The 24,237-nt window shown below is 34.4% G+C and overlaps 1 protein-coding gene across 2 annotated transcripts in view; it reads left to right on the top strand.

Annotated features, from left to right (window-relative positions):
- The window catches only part of PKN2 (protein kinase N2), a 127,975-nt gene extending 119,973 nt beyond the window's left edge, over window positions 1-8,002 (top strand). For both annotated transcript variants that reach the window (XM_053892852.1, XM_019414068.2), the window contains 4 exons: window positions 1,363-1,505; window positions 4,764-4,871; window positions 5,247-5,327; window positions 5,413-8,002. In XM_053892852.1, coding sequence (XP_053748827.1) covers window positions 1,363-1,505; window positions 4,764-4,871; window positions 5,247-5,327; window positions 5,413-5,616 — 536 coding nt within the window. In that variant the 3' untranslated portion in view covers window positions 5,617-8,002. The remainder of the gene's footprint in view (window positions 1-1,362; window positions 1,506-4,763; window positions 4,872-5,246; window positions 5,328-5,412) is intronic.
- The last annotated feature ends 16,235 nt before the right edge of the window (window positions 8,003-24,237 follow it).

Below are 24,237 nucleotides of genomic sequence, written 5' to 3'. Positions count from 1 at the left end.
TCAGTAGTGTGATTACTGGATCATAAGGTAGTTCTATTTTTCATTTTTTGAGGAACCTCCATACTGTTTTCCATAGTGACTGCACCAGTTTGCATTCCCACCAATAGTGCACAAGAGGGTTCCTTTTTCTCCACATCCTCATTAATACTTGTTTCTTGTGGCTTTGATTTTAGCCATTCTGACAGGTGTGAGGTGATATGTTATTATAGTTTTGGTTTGCATTTCCCTGATGATGAATGATATTGAGTGTCTTTTGGCCATCTGGATGTCTTCTTTGGAGAAATGTCTGTTCATATCTTCTGCCTATTTTTTAACTGGATTATTTGTGGGGTTTTTTGGTATCAAGTTGTATCAGTTCTTTATATATTTTGGATGCTAACCCTTTATCGGATATGTCATTTGCAAATATCTTCTCCCATTCAGTAGGCTTTTAGTTGGGTTTATTGTTTACTTTGCTCTGCACAAGTTTTTATTTCAACGTAGTCCCAATAGTTTACTTTTGCTTTATTTCCCTTGTCTCAGGAGAAATATCTAGAAAGATGTTGCCACTACCAATTCCAGAGAAATTGGTCTCTTCTAGGATCTTTATGATTTTAGGTCTCACATGTAGGTCCTTAATCCATTTTGAGTTTATTTTCATGTATGGTATAAGAAAGTGGTCTAGTTGCATTCTTTTGCATGTAGCTGTCTGATTTTCTCAACACCATTTGTTGAAGAGACTTTTTCCCGTTGCATATTCTTGCCTCTTTTGTCAAAGAATAATTGACCGTATAATTGTGGGTTTGTTTCTGGGCTTTCTATCCTGTTCATTGATATATGTGTCTGTTTTTGTGCCAGTACCATACTGCTTTGATTACTATAGGTTTGTAGTATAACTTAAAATCTGGGATTGTGATACCTCCAGTTTTGTTTTTTCTTCTTCAGGGTTGTTTTGTTGGTTAACTCTTGCTTATCCAAGGGTTTGCATTTTGGTATTCTCCAAACTAAATGTTATTTTTTATAATGAGCCAGATAAAATATTTTAAAGATTGAATTGAAAAGATGATAAAAATTGAAGCTCAGAATCAATTTTTTTCTTGTAACTTCTTAGCATCATTTGTAATGACAGAGAAAATAAATAAAATAAAGTGTGAAAATTGCACTTCTTTATTTTTACCCATTAATTAAATAATAGAGTTACTGTTGCACAGTTTTCTCTGTACCAGTCCTTAACATTTTCTGTAGAAGTCTGGTATATCTTAAGTTTGGTCACCACGCACAAATGGAACTTTAATTTTGCTTCCTAAGGATATCGTCTAATTTTTTATCTGTTGGTCTAGACTTTTTTCTTTGCTAACAAATGCTTAAATTTTACCTTTTCAGGAATGGGATATGGAGATAGAACAAGCACATTTTGTGGCACTCCTGAATTTCTTGCCCCAGAAGTGTTAACAGAAACATCCTATACAAGGGCTGTAGACTGGTGGGGCCTTGGTGTTCTTATATATGAGATGCTCGTTGGTGAGGTAAGCAGTATAAAATAGATGAAAGAGAAATTAGGAAAGAACAAAATATGTCATTGAGAAATGACTTCATATGTTTCCTGCATAAGTGGAGCTTAAGTTACACATACTTAATGTGTATACACATTTATAATATACTAGTAATTGCCTGAAATTCTATATTACCTTCACTGTGTTTTTTAGGTTTTTATATTATCTATAGAACTTTGAAAATCATACCTTGTATTTCAGTATGCTGTAGTTATTTGTGTTTTATGAATTTAAGACATGATCATATATAATTGATCATTTCATAGGGAATAACAGAAAGACTAATGAAAAGAATGTACTCTATACCTGTAACAAAAAGTCAGTTATACATTGGTCAAAATAAATGCATTGGTCAAAATAAATTGGACTTGGGAAAGGGTAAATATTTAGACAAGTAACTGAAAACTGCTTACAGTTTGATCTTGGGATGATCTTGGGATGAAAAAAAAATGAGTTTGGTTCACTGTTTTGCAGTTTTCCCAGTACCAAAAACCTTCCTTGTACATTCTAGGCATGAATAAATTAGTAGCTGAATAAATGATTGACCAAATTATTGAATGTCAGAAATTTCTGAAGTTTTACCCTGTATTGTCATATAATGGCACTTATTTCATATAAATAAAGTATTTTAGTCCATCCAAATGACAGCCACTTTGGTATGTTATATTGGAGTGGATATTTAGGAAAGGAGGAAAAGAAGTAGCTAATTAAAATGTTTACCATGTGCCGGGCACTATCCTATTTGCTTTATAAATATTAGCTCATTTAATTTTTCAGCAGCCTTTAATGAGCTCAGTACTAGTCTTGGGCCCATTTTCAGGTGTATAAGTGGAAACACAAAGAAGTTAATAACTTGCTTAAAGTCACAGAGTTCTCATGTGGTGGAGCTGCGATTTTTAACTCTGGCTCTCTGGTTTCCTATCCCTAAACCATTATGCTTTGTTACCTCAGGGTATAGAATCCACCTAACCTTATTTCTATTCTTAAGACCAGTGATTTAGTAAAATTTCTACCTCTATCTAGAAAAGCTGCTATACAGTGTTTTAAGATGGAAAGATGTATTTTATCCCTAATCCACAGTGGTCTTTGCTTTCTAAGAATGCCAGAAGTACTCATAATAAAAAAAAAAAAAGAAGAAGAAGAAGAAGTACTCATAATAGTTGTTTCTGTAAGCTCTGACCTACTTGAACTTCCCCCCACCCCATACCTTTTTTCAAAGTAATAGTTTTGTTGCTTTGGGTTTTTTTAATGTATTCATTTATGTATGAGATTTAATTAGGTTACCAAAAATTACATGCTTGCTTAAAATTGACTCTCCATATTAGCTCTGACAGGCAAAAAATGTGAATTTATTGCAGAATACTACAATTAAGATCCAGTTGATTCTGCTTCCTCTTCTACAGTGACGGGAAAACTTGGCAATGAGCAAATGAAGAAGCTCCTGTTCTGTATTTTTAAAAAGAGCTTCTAATTGATTAACCTGTTAATTACTAGGATATAAAAGACAGTGGATCCAGCTATTCCTTCACAATTGCTTATTGCAGTTTCCTTTCTCTTTAGCACCTTTGTAAGAGGGTAGTTGGGAAAAGAACTAAACTTAAAACTCATCAGTACTTGATAGTTTTAAATTTACCAGTTTAACATTGGTAAAATTTTAGCAATAACTTTTAACTGTGATAAAAGTCAGGTTTGGCTGAAGTTTATGTCTAATTACTCTATTATTACAAAGATTTGAAAATTCACTGGATATATCATGCATTTTCAAACGTGTATTTGTGTTTGTATGGGTTTTGAGGACTGGAAGGACCAGATCCCCCTTCCTGGTGCCAAATGAGAATTGAAGCATCAGAGAAATTTTAAGTAAACTTAGATATTGGAGTTGCACTCTTGACATCTCTGAACAGACTATTGAATTCTTTTTATATCTGTTTAAAACATACTTGTTAGCATTCCATTGTTCATCCTGTTAATTTATAATCTATTTGCAGAAACAAAGAACTTTAACATCTTAATGAATATGTGGGTATATCTTCACTCTTCAGGGATTTATAAAGTGACATTTTTTAAATACAAAATTGATCAAATAGACAAAAGTGTTTTGTATTACCACTTGAAATTCTGATTGAGAATTCTTGTGAAAAGGAATTTTTCTCTAATTTGCTGCTATCTCAATCCCAGAAAGAAATGATATTATCTCACATAGTAGTTACTTCATTTATCTATTTGATTTATTCATTTTGAGTGCGTAAATGAGCTAAGGTTTCAGTAAATGAAAAGTGTGAAATTTCCTTACATATGAGCAATAAGATGGGCAGCTCAGCTTTAGGAGGTTGGGTTCTAAATTCATTTTCATAGATTCCTCAAGTCAAAGATTCTTCCCTTTCCATTGATACTGCTTTCTGCTTGGCTCTTATTCATTAATACTTTACAGGAAACAAGCAACCAAATCTAAGTCATTTCAAATTCTGAAATAGTAAGTCATATTTCATAATAACATTTCAATATATTTGAGAGTTATCATTTTGTGCATCAAATTGTTATACTGAATGTAATTTAAATATGTTTTTATGACTTAGGGTCATTCCTGTCAATATGAGCAACATTTTAATAATACTCTGCTAACTGAAATGCCCCTAAGACTTGAATTTTGTTGGCAGCTGCTACTTAGTGCCGTCATTATGCCTGCAGATCTCTGATTGTGTTTTGCTAATTAATTTGCGATTGACTGTGAAATTCAAAGTACATCCATATCAGATGTATTCTCACAAACTCTGAGCTTCTCTCTATGGTGACACTTATTACCATATTTACTTTACCCATTTTTTTCTGTCTTTCCACAAGATTGAGCTTCTTGAGAAATGTTGATTATCTAAATAATTTTTACTGTCTAGTATGCACTCAAAATATTGACTGGCCAGATAAATGAAAAAGTGAATTAAATAAAATAGAATGGAATTAAATTAAGTGAAAAAATGATATTGTATAATATAACCAAGTTTGTTATTAAAGTCTGTGAAATAAAGATGAAGATTTCAATAAGAGTATATGGTATATCCTCTGTATAATAGATCTGTTGTATATCTTTTGTGGCTTCTCACAGTCTTTTCTTGTTTGGTGTTTTGGTAAGTTCTTTGTTTTTCTCACTACTTGGTTCTTGTCTGTACTTTGGATAGGTGATAAGATTTTACAGTATTGAAATTCATTTTGACTTAGAGATTTTTTTTTTTCTAGTCTCCCTTTCCTGGTGATGATGAAGAGGAAGTTTTTGACAGTATTGTAAATGATGAAGTAAGGTATCCAAGGTTCTTATCTACAGAAGCCATATCAATAATGAGAAGGGTAAGAGCTAATGGTTTATAAACTGCTTAAATTTCTTTTATTGAAGGACATTTCCCAGTTGGAACTTTATCTTTTATTTATTTATTTATTTATTTATTTTTTTACAGCAGAAAAGGCCTTTATTGTTTGCAACGGGAAATTAAAGAGGAGGGGGACTCGACATCTCTGGCTCCAGGGGTGGCTCCCCAGACTTAACTCTTCACCCTCCCGGGAGAACCCAATTAGAACTTTAGAAGTTGTTTTTTAGTTCATAGATGTTGCATGGTTTAGACAAACACATACCAAAAAAAACATCTAAATCTTTGCAAGTTATGAGAATCTTTATCAACGAAGTCACTGGTTTTATTTTAACTTTTATATTTTATATTGTGTTAGCTATTACGAAGAAATCCTGAGCGGCGACTTGGAGCTGGTGAGAAAGATGCAGAGGATGTAAAAAAGCACCCATTTTTCCGGGTAAGTGTGACAGTTTAAAATTTTTTGTGAAAATAGAAATTAAGTGTAGGAAACTAAACTGGTCATTTTATATTTTGTAATCCAGCTAATTGATTGGAGTGCTCTGATGGACAAAAAAGTAAAGCCGCCATTTGTACCTACCATTAGAGGACGAGAAGATGTTAGTAATTTTGATGATGAATTTACCTCAGAAGCACCTATTTTGACTCCGCCTCGAGAACCAAGGATACTTTCAGAAGAGGAGCAAGAAATGTTCAGAGATTTTGACTACATTGCTGATTGGTGTTAAGTTCCTAGACACTGTGAAACCAAGCAAACTAACTCACAAGAAGACCTCTTAACAATAGCAACCCTTCATTTGCTCTCTGTGCCACCAGTAGCTTCTGAGTTTTTTGTTTAAACACATGAAGATTTCTTTAAAAGTACTATTGTAAAATCTTCTTGAAAGTGGCTTCTTTTAATGTATTTTCAACGTAAATCTGAGCACTGGAAACAGTTTCATGGAGTTTAAGCGGAATGAACATCGGCCATGAAAACCTATCACAAATGAATACTTTTGGATCAATAGTCTATTTAAAAAAAAAGAAAAGAAAAAAACACCACTCTTCCACAGTCCCTCGCTATGCCTTATGCCTGCCTTAAGTGGAAGGAAGATTAATCATTTCACTTCAGTTAGCTATATTTTACAAAAAGAACAAAAAGGGTTTGGGATGCTATTACTGTTCACACATAGTAAATCTGTTCGAATAAGGCAAATGCTCTTATTTTTTTAATGAAATTACTATAATATCAAAAAAAATGTAGTGGTAGTTTGTGCACATTTTTTGGCTTGTTTTTTTAAAAAAATGAATTGATATCTTGTTTTATAAATTTTCTATATTTATTAGGAGAAAATTTTTATCGCCTTATCTTTACCAACCATGTAACAGAGCCTCATAGCTTTCCAACAGAGCTACTTGCCAAACAATTTTTTGTTTATTAAACCATGCTGAAGCAAACAGGAACAACTAAACATCAGCATTTACTTAAAATTTTAAGAATGAGGACTTCTGATTAGCCTGAACCAAGATACTGTATTACCTGTATGCATTCCCAAAGTCTAGACACTCGATATATTCAATCATACCTTCTTCCAAAATCAGTGGACTAATTACTCCTTTTTTGATATTCGTTGTACATTTTTCAGCCCAGTTTATCTTATTCTTGTATCTACTGTAGAAGGGAACTATATCTGTTAAAACATAGGGATTATCGTTGTATACATGCTGTGAACATGTATATGTGCAAGTTGTAATGTATTCTGTGTTGTAGGTTTATTATTTAATTTCACCACTTCATCACTTTTGTACAGTGGCCAAGCAGACACCTCAAACTCCAGCATTTACGTTAAGTGCATTTGTACATTTTAGGCCACTGGATCCAGATTTTATATTGGCAGTTACTGAGGGCAAAAGCAATATATTGTAACAGAATGTATAAATATTTTTGATAAAACAGTCTATATTTTATAAAATTATTATAACACTAAAGCTGTACCTCAAAAGTCTCAAAAACCATTTGATCAAATACTTTTTACAACTCTTCAGAGGATCCATTTGTGGCTTTTTTTAATGCTCTTAGAGGAAAGTCTTTTGGCAAGCCATGACTTTTCCACTTGCCTGGAGTTTTTTGGTTTTTTTGTTGTTGTTAGTTTTTGCATCCTTTTCCTCTCGTGTATGACTGCATTATTTTTCTTTAGTTCAATAATAACATCTTTAATTCTGTGCTTAGCATGTTAGGGTCATCATATCTCAGGAATAACAAGTTGTGAACTAACCATACTGAATTAGCCATTTAATCACAGTGATCTCATGTCTTAAAAATTGTTCAAATTTAAATTCTATGAGAAACATAAAAGCACATCGATTTATAGAAAGTTTATCAATACTTCAGCCTTGCTAGGGTGTGCTGGCATGTTTTTGTATACTCTGAGAACAGTTACAATTTTTCCAAGAGTTCTTATTTCCTTCCAATTCTATTATTACCCAAGATTCTTTGGGGGAAAATCTTATAGAAAGAGGGAGCAATAAGTTGTTTAAAGTTATTTTAAAATGCCAGTTAAGTTCCTTGTTAAAGGACAGGAAAGGATCTTAGCTTAATTGTCTGGCTTTAATTTACAGAGTGTTAACACATTAAAAAAAAAAAAACACTAAATACTTTTGAGGTACAGTCTGCTCACCTTTCCTGGTTCTCAAATATGCATAGAAAGCAATGTCTAAAATAGGCTTTTAGCATTAAAACCTGACATAGCATTATGTAACTACACAGTGTACAGAAGTTTTTTTTTTTTTTTTTTTTAATTGAAGTCAATCACTAAGAAAAAATTAGAGGGCAGGGTATATTCACACAATTAAGCTGAAGAAAGCACTAATATTTTCTGTAGTTTTTAAAAAATATATATATTTTAGTCAGATTTTAAATTTTTAAACTCTATAGAGTGTAAATATATTTTGCTATTACTGTATGTGTAAGTGACTGCTCAAGCACTTTGTAAGGAAATTATTAGTATATTTTAGAATGGTACACTATGCATTGAAATGAAATGTGCCTTTATGTCATTCTAAGAAAAAAGTGTTTTGCAGTCATAAATTACCACAAATGCACAAATTAAAGTATAAATAGATTATAATTTGTAACTTTGGTTTTAAGTATTATTTCCTTTTGGAAGCTTTCTGTTCGTCAAAATGTGTATTAGCTCTACTATATTCAAGATCTCAAAGACTAACTTTGCTTATTAGCCTTCTTGCAAGTGTTTTTGGTCCTGGGGAAGGGCAAAATCTGAGCGCGAACTGTCCACTTCACTGGTAGTAATGGGGAAAGTTTGCATTCTACCTCTGTAAGATCAATAGCATCTTTTATTCAGTGGAGATATATATATATATATATATGTATACACATATATATATATATACACATATATATATGTATATATATGTGTATATATATATATATATATATATATATATGTATATATATGGGATGCCTTCTGTGTGCTAGACAATGTGGATAGAAAGTTGAAGAAAAATCAAAATCTTAATAAATGAGGAATAGTATACATTAAAATTCAAGCACCAGTAAATCAGGATACCAGTAGTATCCTTTTGTTTGAGGTAACTTACTTTATTTTTAGGACCTGACCTTTCAGAAAATAGGTAAATGAAAACAGAATGCTAGTCATTATATAGTCCTCTTATTCAACTATTACAAATGGAATATTTAAGGAATATTAGGAATTATTAGGAATATTTTAAGATAGGTCTGTGCTATCCCTGTAGCACAAACTGAGGTCACAGTGGAAATTGCCATTATATGTTAACTAGGTGAAAGCTGCATTAGAGATTCAAATCTAACAAAAATTTTACAGGTGTTACTGATCTTTCCAAAGCAACTGAGGGTGAGTATGAGAGACTCAGAGGATCAAATGCCAAATCATGGATCTTAATGAAAATTCTTATTTACTTTCTAGCTATCTTTTGAGATCTGCTGTATCTCCAACTATTGGCCTTATATGTATATAAATATATGTATTTATAAACATATGTATATAAATATATACATATATAAATAGAGATAAGTTCTTAAATAACTTCAAAGTGTCAAAAATCTTGCATGATTTCCACTTCTAGTATTGTGACTAAATAGAAGCTCCCAAGACTGCCAGTAAGACACATAATTTGAGGCACTGCTGGTTTCATGAAAGGTAAGAGTGGTGTCTGGCAACCTCCCACCCCAAAACAAACAGACACACTTGAGCATGGATCTGGACAAGCTATAGCTTTAGTACCTAAGAATTAAGGAGGAGTGCCCAAGCACAAGAGTGAGAGTACTCAGAGTTTGGGATTGGAACTTGAGTCCACAAAGTAGGCCAGAGAAGTAGGAAGGTGGAAAGCGTAAAAGCCAGAATGGCAAGGATCTAGCTTTGGAAATGCAAACACTCAGAAGAGGCGAGGTTGCCATGGATGGATTCCTATAGCAACGCCATTATGAAGATAACAAACCCTGCAATAGCAGTAAGACTTTTGTTCTATGTTTAAATCCTCTAGAGGAGCTCAAGTTCTGATTTGCAGGTCGTTGTTTTTCTACCAGTAGAATCAAATACTTTGTGAATGAAAGTTTCTCCAGAATGGGAACATAGGACTTCCACAAATTAAGATCAAGTAATATACTGTTAAAGGTCACGCAACACATGAGAAATGGGAAACTACCTTGAATGAGAGCCAACAAAAATAGTAAATTTCGATATCCCCTCCAAAATATTGCAAATATTCAAATTCTCAGATACAAAATATAAAACAGTTATGTACAAAATATTTATATACCTAAAATTACCAGGATAAGCAAGTACAATGAAATTTTAAAGAAATTAACAAACATTTTTAAAATCCAAAAATGAAATACGTGACTGACCAAATTTGAAACTCAGTGAAGTGTTAACACATTAGACAGCTGAAGAGGCAACTGGAGAACTGAATGATATATCTGAAAAATCAATCTCAAATAGATAAAAAGATAAGGAGATGGAAAATATGAAAAGAAGGTTAAGAGATATGAAAGATGGAGTAGAGACCCAAGAGTAAAGAATGGAAGGGAGGAAGTACTTGCAGAGATAATGGCTGCAAATTCCCCCAGAGATTAAAAATCATCCAGGAGGTAGGATATTCTCCATAAAGGATAAATATAAATAAAAGTATACATAGAACCATTGTAGTGAAACTATAGACCACCAAAGACAACATCTTGAAACTACCCAAAGAGAAAGGACTAATTGTCTATAAAAGAAAGACTAACAGCTGACTTTTCAATATTAACGGTGAAAATAGTGGAATATTCTCTTCAGAGCATTGAAAAACCAAATGTCAGCCTGGAATTGTGTAGAAAGTGAAATTAGTTTAAGAGTGAAAGTGTTTTAGTTTTTCTTTTTTTTAATGTTTATTTATTTCTGAGGAATAGAGTGCAAACGGGGGAGGGGAGGAGAGAGAGGGACACAGAATCTGAAGCAGACTCCAGGCTCCGAGCTGTCAGCACAGAGCCTGATGCGGGGCTCGAAACCATGAACTGCAAGATCATGACCTGAGCCGAAGTCAGACGCTTAACCAACTGAGCCATCCAGGTACCCCCAAATGAAAGTATTTTTTAAAGGGTTTACTCTTAAAGGAGTCCTACTCTAAAGGAAGTGCTTCAAGAAGAGATGAAAGTGATCCCAGAATGGTGATCTAAAACACAAAAACGCTTAGGAAAAAATAAAATGGTAAACACTTAGGTAAATCACAATAAATGCAACTCAGTAGAACAGATGATTTGTTTCTTTGTTTTAAGTCAACAGAAATTCTAGACAGTAGTAGTAAAACAGCTGAGATAGGGAAGATCAGAGCTGAAACATTCTGTTGTATCATTGGGGTGTCAGGGTATTAATTAACTTTAGTTAAATATACATTATAAAATGCCAGGGATATTCATGAAAAGAATATAGTGCATATAACATTCAAACCAAGAGAGAGGATTGTAAAAATAATATCAAATATACCAATAATCACAATAAATGGAACAAACTTACTATTTAAAAACAAATTTCAGGGGCGCCTGGGTGGCTCAGTCGCTTAAGCGTCCGACTTCAGCTCAGGTCACGATCTCACTGTCCGTGAGTTCGAGCCCCACGTCGGGCTCTGGGCTGATGGCTCAGAGCCTGGATCCTGCTTCCCATTCTGTGTCTCCCTCTCTCTCTGGCCCTCCCCCGTTCATGCTCTGTCTCTCTCTGTCTCAAAAATAAAACCTTAAAAAAAAAATTTAAAAAAAAAATTTTTCATTTTAAGTTTTATTTATTTTTTTTTGAGTGTGTGTGTGTGTGTGCACATCCGGGGGAGGGGCAGAGAGATAGGGGAAGAGGATCCCAAGCAGGCCCCTTGCTGTCAGCACACAGCCTGACACAGAACTCAAAAACTCGCCAACTGTGAGATCATGACCTGAGCTAAAACCAAGAGTTAGACACTTAACCAACTAAGCTACCCAGGTCCCCCCCAAAGTAATCGATTCTTAAAGCCTGGCTTTATACTATTAGCAAAAAGATACGTCTAAAATATAAGGGAAGTTGAAAGTAAGAGTATGAGTAAAAATATTCAATGCAAAAACAAAAGTAAAGCTATGGTAGCTCTACTTAATATCAAAACAGATTTTAGACCCATCATGAAAAAATAAGTATCACCAAGAATAGAGTGTTTCTACATAATGATAAAAGATTCCATTCATCAAAAAGATATACTAATCATGTGTGTGTATTTAATAAAGTAATCTCTACATAAAGCAAAAATTGTTAGAGCTACTACAAAATACTTATACCCATCAGGTTGGAAGATCACAACTTTCATTATTGGAAAATAGACTTTACAATCAAGAGAGATAGAATGAATAGAATAAGCTTGATCCCCACTGAATGTATATAGAATTCTGCATCCAGCAATTAAGAGATTCCACATTCTTTTCCAGATTACATGGAACATTTATAAAAATTGAGCCATAAAAAAAAATGTAGAAAATAACAAAATATAGTTACACCAATTATATTTTCTAATTGGTACAAAGTATAGTTACACCAATTATATTTTCTAATTGGTTGGAACACATAGATTTTTAATAGATAAATAGATTTGAAAACCAATATTAAATACCCTTTACTGGCTCACAGAAAGAATCGTAATTAAATGCAGCGAAAATGATTCTTCCAGGGAAATTTGCAAACTAAGTGCCTATTTAAAAAAGGAAGGTTAGGGGCGCCTGGGTGGCTAAGTTGGTTAAGCATCTGACTATGGCTCAGGTCATCATCATGTGGTTCTTGTGTTCGAGCCCCGCAATGTACTGTGCTGACAGCTCAGAGCCTGGATGGGGTCTGCTTCAAATTCTGTCGGCCTCTCTGCACCTCCCCCACTCACTCTCTCTTTCTCAAAAAATAAACATTAAAAAAAAATTTTTTTAAAGGAACGTTTTAAAAAACTGATCAAATTGCTCAGCTTCAGAAATCAGAAAAAGGACAACAGAATAACTGAAAGTAAACAATAGAAAAAACAGTAAAATAGAAATAAGCCAAAAGCTTATTCCTTGAAAATGCTAATAGATATAGCTATGAAAAATGAAAGTAGATATAAATGCTATTTATAAATGAAAAATACAAATACAAGCAAAGATTTTTTAAAAGATGCTATTAACATATGCAAATAAATATGAAAAAAATAGTGAAAATAATCTGAAAACTCTAAAAATATTAGCTTAAGCTAGTGTGAATAATGTCACTCTAACATTAATCACTTAAAAGCAGAAATTAAAAGTCCACACACACAAAAAAAATAGGTCCAAAGTGTTTTACAAGTGAATTCTCCCAAACTTTCAAGGAGGAGATTATTTTGACCACATAGAAAGTTTTTTTAAATAATGTGAAAAAGTTATAGTTCCTAACTCATTCTGTGAGGTCAATATAATCTAGAAAACAAAATATACAAAGAGAGTATGTTACTGGCAAATTTCACTCATGAATACTGATAAAGGATACTAAACAAAATATTACCAAATGTATAAAAAGGGCACGATAAATTGGGCTTATGCTAGTAATGAAAGGATGGCTTAATATTAGAAAATCTCTGATTATCATTTACCATATTAAAGAGGAAAAAGTAATATATTTAGAAAAAGCTGGTCACTTTTCTGATTTGAAGGGGTCAGGGGATCCTTAAATTGACAAAGATATTAAAACAACAACTGGGGCACCTGGGTGGCTCAGTCAGTTAAGCATCCAACTCTTGATTTTGGCTTAGGTCATGATCTCACAGTTCATGAGATCAAGCCCCACATCAGGCTCTGTACTGACAGTGCAGAGCCTGCTTGGGATTCTCTCTGTCTCCCTCTCTCTCTGCCCCTCTTGCACTCGCTGACTCTCAAAATAAATAAAATAAACTTTAAAAAGACAACAAAAATAGACTCAATGCCATCATCTCATATGAGGAAACATTGAAAGTGTCTCCTTAAGAATTGAGGACTAAGATGCCTGTCATCGCTACTTTTCTACATGGATAGGGATTAAAGAAGGAAACAAAATGCTTACTTGCAGATGATGATTGTCTATCTGAAGAACTCAAAAGACTACAATTTAGTAGCAATCATAGTTTACCCAAGATGCTTGTTGTAAGATGAAAATACAGAAGTCAGTGACGTATGCACCATCATCAAACAACTGGAATACATAATATTTTTAAAGCACAACTTTTATGATAGCAACAAAACCAAGTTATCTAGAAATAAGCCTAACAAAAGATGTGCAAGACCTGTAAAAAAAGTTTTTCAAAGAAAGATGGTGAATTTAAACCCAAGTAAATCTGTAATTATGTTAAATGTAGTGTACTTAAGATCTGTTTCATTTGCTGTATATAAAGTATACCTCAATAAAAAAAACATAGACTAAAAAAAAAAAAAAAAACTCAGAGACATTAAAGAAGACCTAAGTAAATATAGACAGACATATCTTTTGAAGTGATGTCAGTTCTCAAAAATCCTCTGCAGATTCAATGCAACTCTGGTTAGAATCCCAACAATTTTTTTGTGGAACTTCATAAGCTCATTCTAAAATTTATGTAGAAGAGCAAAAAGTAAAGGATAGAGAAATTCCTGAAGAACAAAGAGGAGAGGGAATTTGCCCTACAATATAACAAGAATTATAAAGGTGTAGCATTTACTGAGGTATTGGTACATATTACAAATGGAACAATAAAAGAGCCAAGAAACAGACTTAAATATATCTGAAATTTTAATTTACAGAAAGAACCACATAATTCAGTGGAGAAAGAAAACATGTTTTCTCAGTAGAAGTAGGAAAATTGTGTGCCCATGTGGAAATGAAAAAAGAAACTCAATATTCTTTCTCATAGTGGACACAAATATTTCAAATGAAGTAAAACATAAATGTCAAAAGTAAAACTTTAAAACACTGAAAATAATGTGTATAGGAAAACACAAAAATGTAAGAAAAATTGACAAGTTTAACAATCAGAAAGTTAGGAATTTTTTATCAAAAGACATCAAAGTGAAAAGACCGGGCACAAAGTGGAAGCCTATTTACATCACATGGAACAGAGAAAGAATAATAGCCACCACATTAAAAATTCCTAGAGCTCAGGAAGGAAACAGTCAAAAGTTCAAAATATGTGAACAGACATTTCACATGGACAATGAACATGCCCACTCTAAACAGTAATCAGAAACTACAAATCAAGACTTTGAGATATAATTTGAACACATTCAATTGATAAAAATTTTAAATTCTGACCTTATTGAGTGGTGGAGATGGAGTGGGACAATGAGATTCCAATAAATTACTGTGAGGAGTATAGACAAATACAACCACTTGTGAAAAATAATTTGGTATTATCTTGTAAAGTTGGGCATCTGCACACGTTGGTACCTAGCAATTCCACCTAAGTAGTGTATCCTGAAGAAATTCTTTATTCATATGTACCAAGGGTCCATGAACAAGAATGTTCATAGCACTGTTTGTAATACCAAAAACTGGAAACAACCCAAATGTTCATCAATGGAAGAGAATGGTTTAATAAAATATTTTCTATTTTATAATAAGCAATGTATACTTACACCACGAAATATTATACAGCCATGAAAATTAACTGCAGCTGTGGAGAACAGTACAAAAGAACAAAATATATGAAAGAAGCTAATCAAAGAAGACTATATGCAGCATGATCTCATTTTTAAAAGTTTAAGCCAAACCAAACACAAAGGTGATAATTTTTTTTTTTTCATTTTTAAGCAAGGGAATGTTAAACAAAAATTAAGATAGTGATTCTCTGATGGGAGGCAAAAGAATATGGTATTGGTGCAATATGTTGATAGGTAGAAATTGTTGGTATTTTAGGTCTTCAGCTTGGTCAGTCTTCAATATGTTAATAACAGGTAATATACCTCTTTCCCCTATAAGTCCTCCCTTTTCTTCTTTTCCAGTTTAAATTCCCATATCCATCATAATCACGTATATCCTCAGCATCCTGTTTCTCTCTTGCTTCTTTGTACAAACCTGTTAAAACCCCCACCGAACCTCTGTTCAATCCATCTCTGGAGTGCAAACAACCATGCTAACTCCTCTCGCTACCATGAAGTGAACCAGTACTGAATTTCCTTAGTCTGGTGGTTCTCAAACTTCACAATGTATCAGAATCACTTGAAGGACTTGTACATGGGTCTCGCCGCCTATTTTCTGCTTCGTTAGGTATGGAGTAGGGGGCGTGGTGCTGAGAATTTACATTTCAAGTAAGTTTCCAGGTACTACTGATGCTTCTGGTCTAGCTATAAAACAAGTGTCATGAATTTTAAAAGATAAAGAAATTTTTAAATCACTTTGATGTCAGTATCTACAATCCAAACAATTTCATAATTATAACATTTATGTTATCAATTACATATTGTTTCCTTGTAGCAGCTCTGTTGCAAAAGTAATAAAAATGACAAGAATGTGGATTTCGGATTGGGTAATGGATAATAGGAGGCAAAGCTATTTACATACTAAGGGAAAGTCCAGGAAATAAACAAAACTTTCCTTATTACCTATCCATTATATGTGATCTGCTTGGAAAATAGTGACATGTTATTCCTACTAAAGTCAGTAAGAGAGTTAAAATCTTAAAGGGAATATAATCAGACTAATGTACCCATGTTTTTATGTAATTATGAACTCTAGAGGTTTTTTGTTTTTTGTTTTTTTTTTTAATGTTTACTTATTCTTGAGAGAAACAGAGTGTAAGCAGGAAGGGGCAGAGAGAGGGAGACACCAAATCTGAAGCAGGCTCCAGGCCCTGAGCTTTCAGCACAGAGTCCGACGCGGGGCTCGAACCCTAGATCTGTGAGATCATGACTTGAGCCAAAGCTGGATGCCTAACCGACTGAGCCACCCAGGCACCCCTGTAATTGTAAACTCTAAAAACACACTACTACTTTTGTGAAGCAGTTGGTGTCAAAAGAAGCCAAAGGAAATATACAGTAACACTTCCTTAATTCAACATTTGAAGTAGTTCACAAATAGTGTAATCTTATGCAATAAACACTTAAAAATTAAGTAAAGAATTACATGTAATCAATTTTCCTTGAAAATTATTTAACTTATAATAGTACAGCCAATTGTGACTGAATGTAGGAAGTTTGAAAAGTTCATTTTCTCACAATGTGTAACCAACTGTAGGCACACATTTGCCATTTGTGTCTTCTAACCACAAGTTTAATATATTTTTTACCTTCATTAAAGTCTTATAACAGCTCATCACATTATGAGATACTGGATTGTTTGTTAGCATGGCTTGACATTTTCCCTTTTTTTTTAATTTATTTTTATTGAGACATAATTGACATGTAACATTATGTAAATTTAAAGTGTACAATATGTTGATTTGATACATTTACATATTGTAATATAATTACCACTGTACCACTAGCATATACCTCTCACTTAACAAATACCTTTAAGGGCCATCCATGTTGTTCCAAATGTCAGGATTTCCTTCTTATGGCTGAATAATATGTCCATATATATGTGTATGTATGGGTACATGTGTATGTATGTGTATGTCTATATATCTATGTGTATACATACACATACACATACACACATACCACATCTTTATTCATCCATTGATGAACACTTAAGATTGTTTTCATTTTGGGGTGTCTGGGTGGCTCAAGTCGGTTGAGCGCCCGACTTCGGCTCAGGTCACAATCTCACGGTTCATGAGTTCAAGCCCCATGTTGGGCTCAGAGCCTGGAGCCTGCTTCAGATTCTGTGTCTCCCTCTTTCTCTGCCCCTCCCCTGCTCATTCTCTCTCTCTCTCTCTCTCTCTCTCTCTCTCTCTCTCTCTCTCTCTCAAAAATAAGTAAACATGTAAAAAAATTTTTTTAATTGTCATATCTTGACCATTGTGAGTAATGCTGCAATAAACAAGGGAGTGCATATATATCTCTTTGATATCCTATTTTCATTTCCATTGGATATAAACTTAAGTGATGAAAATCCAAAGAAATTTTAAAGAGCTAACTGGCTTTATTCATGATTCAAGCAGCATTTTCTCTACAAAGTACAGGTGAGCAACGATGGGCTGCAGAAAAGGAGAGGCTTTCAAAGGCAGGATAAGAAAGTCATAAAGAGAAAAGATGGGTGTGGTCATCTCCCTTTGAGGATAGTTGGGTCTTGATTAGGTGGATTACCTCATCGTCCTTCGAGAGATGGAGAAGGCCCCAGTGACATATCAACTTATTGGTGCTGACCAGAAAATTCCCGACTGATTGATTAAGACTACATTTCTGAGAAAGGTTGAAACTGAAATTAGTATAGGTACTAAGCTCCAGTTTGGTGATACAGCATAGCATAAGAATCTCCATTTGGTGCCTGTGTTCTTCTTTTTAACAGTACCCAGGAATGGAATTGTTGGATTTTATGGTAGTTCTAGTTTTAATTTTTTGAGGAACTTCCACACTGTCCCATAATGGCTGAACAAATTTACATCTCCACCAACAGTGCATAAGGGCTCCCTTTTCTCCACATCCTTGCCAACACTTGTTATCTCTTGTCTTGGTAAGAGCCATTCATTATAATAAGTGTGAGGTGATATTTCATTGGTGTTTTTGTTTTTGTTTCATAATTTATTTATTTTTTTAATTCACATCTGAGTAAGTTAGCATACAGTGCAACAATGATTTCAGGAGTAGATTCCCCTTACCCATTTAGACCACACACAACCCCTCCAGCAACCCTGTTTGTTCTCTGTATTTGTCTCTTATGTTTTGTTCTCCTCCCTGTTTTTATATTATTTTTGCTTCCCTTCCCTTATGTTCATCTATTTTATCTCTCAAAGTCCTCATATGAGTGAAGTTATATGATGTTTGTCTTTCTCTGATTAATTTTGCTTAGCATAATACCCTCTAGTTCCATCCATGTAGTTGCAAATGGCAAGATTTTGTTCTTTTTGATTGCCAACGAATACTCCACTGGATGGATGGATATATATATATATATATATGCCACATCTTCTTTATCCACTCATCCATCAATGGACATTTGGGCTCTTTCCATACTTTGGCTATTGTTGATAGCACTGCTATAAACATTGGGGTGCATGTGTCCCTTCATGCAGCACACCTGTATCCCTTGGGTAAATACCTAGTAGTGCAATTGCTGGGTTGTAGGGTAGGTCTATTTTTAATTTTTTGAGGAAACTCCATGCTGTCTTCCAGAGTGGCTACACCAGTTTGCATTCCCACCAGTAGTGCAAAAGAGATCCTCTTTCTCCATATCCTCACCAGCATCTGTTGTTGCCTGAGTTGTCAATCAATGTTAGCCATTCTGACAGGTGTGAGGTGGTATCTCACTGTGGTTTTCATTTGTATTTCCCTGATGATGAGTGATGTTGAGCATTTTTTTCATGTGTCGGTTGCCCATCTGGATGTCTTCTTTGAAGAAGTGTCTATTCATGCATTTCTTCACTGGATTATGTGTTTTTTGGGTGTTGAGTTTGATAAGTTCTTTATAGATTTTGGATACTAACCCTTTATCTGATATGTCATTTGCAAATTTCTTCTTCCATTCCGTCAGTTTCCTTGTAGTTTTGCTGATTGTTTCCTTTGCTGGGCAGAAGCTTTTTATTTTGATGAGGTCCCAGTAGTTCATTTTTGCTTTTGTTTCCCTTGCCTCCAGAGACGTGTTGAGTAAGAAGTTGCTGCAGCCAAGATCAAAGAGGTTTTTACCTGCTTTCCCCTCGAGGATTTTGATGGCTTCATGTCCTACATTTAGGTCTTTCATCCATTTTGAGTTTATTTTTGTGCATGGTATAAGAAAGTGGTCCAGGTTCAATTTTCTGCATGTTGCTGTCCAGTTTTCCCAGCACCATTGGCTGAAGAGACTGTCTTTTTTCCATTGGATATTCTTTCCTGCTTTGTCAAAGATTAGTTGGCCATACGTTTGTGGGTCCATTTCTGGGTTCTCTATTCTGTTCCATTGATTTGAGTGTCTGGTTTTGTGCCAGTACCATACTGTCTTGATGATTACAGCTTTGTAATACATCTTGAAGTCCAGGATTGTGATGCCTCCAGCTTTGGTTTTCTTTTTCAAGATTGCTTGGCTCTTTGGGGTCTTTTGTGGTTCCATAGAAATTTTAGGATTGTTTGTTCTAGCTCTGTGAAGAATGCTGGTGTTATTTTGATAGGGATTGTGATATCTCATTGTTTTGATATACATGTCTATTTGGTTACTCTGCCAATTTTTTTAAGTTTATGTATTTTGAGAGAAAGAGCACAAGCAAGGGAAGGGCAGAAAAAGAGAATCCCCAGCAGGCTCCAAATTGGCTGTGCAGATCCTGATGCAGAGCTCAATCCCCAGTGCAGAGCCTGATGCAGAGCTCAATCTCACCAACCATGAGACCGTGACCTGAGCTGAAAACAAGAGTTGGACGCTTAACCAACTGAGCCACCCAGACGCCCTACTCTGCCCATTTTTTAATCGAATATATGGTTTATATACAAATATAACTAATAATATGGTTTGCAAATATTTTCTACCTTTCTGTAAGCTACCTATTTATTTTGCTCTGCTGGAATTTTTAGTTTGATTGTTGATTTTGGCTTTTATTGCTTGTGCTTTGGTGTCACATCTAAAAAAATAATTCCCCAGAGACCAATGTCAAGGAGCTTTTCCTTACATTTTCTTCTAGAAGTTTTACAGTATCAGATCTTAAGTCTTTAATCCATTTCAGGTTAATGTTTGTGAGAGATACAGGATAAGGGTCTAGGTTCACTTTTCTGCATGTGATTGTCCAGTTTTCCTAGTGCCATTTATTGAAGAGCCTGTCCCTGTTGAGTGTTCTTGGCTTTTTTGTCAAATATTGGTTGACTGCAAGCGCAGAGGTTTACTTCTGGGCTCTCCATTCTGTTCCATTGGTCTTTGTGTTGTTTTTTTGCTTGTTTGTTTGTTTGTTTAATGGTAGTACCATACTATTTTAATCACTAAAGCTTTGAAGGTGTGTACAGTTGACCCTTGAACAATGCCTATTTGAAGTATGTGGGTCTACTTAATATGCGGAGTTTTTTTTAATAAACACAGAATAGTACTATACATGTATTTTCTCTTATTATTTTCTTAACATTTTGTTTAGCTTATTTTATTGTAAGAATTCAGTACATAACACACCATTCAAAATAGGTGTTAATCAACTGTTTATGCTATCAGTAAGGCTTCCAGTCAACAGGTTATTAGCAATTAATAACTTTTGGGTAAGCCAAAAGTTATGTGTGGAGCGCAGGGGTCAGCACCCTTAACCCTGCTTGAGTTCAAGGGTCAACTATAGTTTGAGATGAGGAAGTGTGACACCTCTGGTTTTGTTCTTTCTCAAGAAGACTTTGGCTTTTTGGAGTCTTGTGGTTCCATATAAATTTTAGGATTGGTATTTCTATTTCTGTGAAATATTCCATTGGAAATTGATAGGGATTGCATTGAATCTATAGATGGCTTTAGGTAATGTGGACATTTTAACAAGAGTAATTCTTTCAATCCATGAACATAGGATATCTTTCCTTTTGTATGTGTCTTCCTCAATTTCTTTCATGAAAATCTTGTACTTTTCATTGCAAATATCTTTTACCTCCTTTGTTAAATTTATGCCTAAATATTTTATTGTTTTTTGATGCTGTTGTGAATGGGATGGTTTTTTATTTCAGATCTCTCATTGTTAGTGAATAGAAATACAGCTGATTTCTGTATGTTGATTTTATATCTTGCAACCTTACTGAGTTCATTGATCAGTTCTGACAGTTTTTTGGTTGACTCTTTAGCATTTTCTTTATATAAGATCACATTATCTGCAAATAACAGTTTTGCTTGTATCTTTCCAACTTGGATGCCTTTTTTATTTCTTGCCTGATGTTTTCTTGTTCTAATTTTGATGCTTGTTGATGTTGTTGCAGCCCTATTTCTTTATACACTAGAGACACATACTGTCTATGTCAAAGGAGTCAAGTGTCCTCCATCTTTGGAGCACATTGCTGTGTTTCATGTGTAGGTTTAAGTGATGGGGTTGCATTTAGGAACTTTCTTGTACACTGGCACACCAAAAAAATGTGTGTGTGCATGTATTTATTGATATATAGATATAGATAGATATAGATATATCTCAAATCTTTAAGTACTAGAATCACATAGCACAGTGAGATGTACTTATTATGAAAAGCATGCAAAATTGAGACCAGCCAAAGGACCGTAAAAATGGCTTCTCATGCTCTCTCTGAAAGATACAATCATGAAGAGGTGAGATAAGGGAGGAAGAGAGGGAGGGAGGGAGGACATACTTAGAGGCAAAATTAGTTTTAAAATTTAAGTTATCTTTCTTGTGTGTGTATGCATGCCAAGTAGGTATAGTTACATTTGTATAAATTAAATACCTGCTTGGTATTTTATAGTAATATTAATAATGTAGAGTAATTTATAAAAATAGCCCTTCTCCCTTCAAATAGCATTGTGTATTTCCTGATCATGAACACGCATAAGCAGAAAACCAGAAGTCCAAAATATCAAGATCACCACCTTGGTTCCAGGCCTAATAGGGCAGTTTTTAAACTGTCAACAAAGGGATCACTATATTTTATTTGAAAATATATGAAAATTTAAATGTCTCATGCCAATGAGAACAAGGTGGATAGATCAGTGATCTTAAAAAAAATCCAGTCTTCAGGTGATTGTCAACATAGTTGCTAATTTCTGTTTTCTTTTTAGTTGTTTATGCAAAATCATCACACATGCAAATTTACTTGTCCTAATGTACAGATTCACATTTTAGATTCTCAGTGGAATCCAGTTCAATGTTTTGACATTTACAGCATTATGTTGACTTGTAGTATTTGTCTCCTTGTACTTTTACATTTCGATGAGCACTTTTGAGTCTTTGGTTTATTTCTTGTGGAATGTGGACATAATGCAACACAGTAAAAATAATGAAAAAATGCAAATGAACCAAAACTAATATGCAAATGACATGAAAATACCTTATTGCTTTATCTAAGGCAATCTGTGCTAGTGTGCATATTTAAGAATTAACAAAAGAATTGGAACAAAAGAATTGGATTTCTATGGAAATAACCACTTTTACCTTTTATAAATTTGAAATTATATTTAAAAAAATAATCACATTAATTATTCTCTGACCACCAAACTGCTTGTAAACCACTTGTAGACTTCTAGAGATTTCTAGCAATCTAAATACTGTAAGAGAGAGTTGTGGCTTTATTGCTCATCTGGAATCCTGAACTCATCAAGTCCAGGGCTCTTTAGGTTAAAGTAAATAAATTGCAATCCAATTTCTAAGGGACCCTTGATGCCTCCTTGGTACCCGCTCTTTCTTTACCTAACTACTCCCTTGAGTTTGTCATAGTCTAATTAGGATAGGTAGCAAATTAAGCCATTCAGTATTGTGAGTATTGGCATATTATGAAGTTACCAGAGATTCATAGTGTGGTCCTCAGCTTTGCAGGTTCAGAGATATTTATCAGCTCACAGAATGATTGGACTCTGAGTTAGAATAGAGTTAGAATACTCTGTTGCTGCGTGTAACAGAGATGCAAAAGAGCAATGACTTGAATAAAGGAGAGGCTGGTGTGGCTGCATTTATCACAAGGTTATCCTTGTGACTCAGACTCATTTTAGCTTATTGCTTTGCCATTTCTAGGTGCCCTAGTCTTCGTGGTCCAAGACGGTTCACAGCACATTTGCATTATAGTCATTAGAAGGAGGGGAAAAGGAAGGGGAGCACACCCTTTTCCTTACTGGGATGACTCAAGTTGTTTACATCACTTGCACTCTTGTTCCATTTACCTAAAATTAGCTGCAAGAATGACTGACACATACATTTTAACTGGTGCACATATGTATGTGTTCTGTTTCTAAGGAGGGGAAGATATACTAGGTGCAGTATCTGTGTCTTCTCTGCATAACTACTGTACATTCTTCTGGTTTCTAGATGCTCATGTAACCCCCCAGGCTCTGTTCTAAGATCCTCCCCTTTTTTGTTGATACAATCCTCTACCCCAGGATTCGAAGTACAATTCATATGTCACTAACTCTGAAATCATATTTCCAGTCCCAACTCTTCCAGGAAACTTGAGGACATAGCCAATTGCCTGTGTGACCTTTCCACATTTACACATGGATGGCCTAGCGACAGATCAAATTTAAGATGGTTAACACAGTGTTGACTTCCCCTTCCTACCTTTGCTCTATTATCACTCCAGTTCAAGCTGTTAACATCCTGCCCATTGGCTTCTTTTTAACATCTTGTCTCCCAGCTTTCACCTTTGTCTACCTAAAGTCTGTTGCCCCTTATAGCAGACAGAGCTCTCTTTTAAACATGCAAACCCTCCAGATCCTCCAAATTGGTGTCTCAATTCTTTCATTATAAAATGTCCACCCTTTACCCTGGCTCACAAGGCACAATGTGGTCCAAACTAACTCTCAATCTTACCTCATTTAATTTTGGCCATATCACTCCCCTCATGCCAAAACAAATTCCTTTCTAGCCTGTAAACATACTAAGATCTTTTCTACGTTAAGGCCTTTTCACTAACTGTTCTCTGTTCCTGAAATGCTATTTCTCCTAATTCTTGCATAGCTATATTTTCACATTCAGGCTTCAGCTTAAATGTCACCTCTTCAGATTTGATAAGCACTCTAATTTATTACTCTGAAAATGCATAAATAAAAGAATCAAGCATCCATTCTGTCTTTTCTATACCATTCTATATTTCAGGGTAAACAAATAGTTGATAGGGGGAGAGTTCTTTTTTTTTTTTAATATAGAAG

Source organism: Panthera pardus, unplaced genomic scaffold, assembly GCF_024362965.1.
Source record: "Panthera pardus isolate Hobbes unplaced genomic scaffold, ASM2436296v1 HiC_scaffold_11, whole genome shotgun sequence".
Classification (NCBI taxonomy): Eukaryota; Metazoa; Chordata; class Mammalia; order Carnivora; family Felidae; genus Panthera; species Panthera pardus.
The sequence above is the reverse complement of the archived record's forward strand: the minus strand, read 5'-3'. Positions and strand labels throughout refer to the sequence as shown.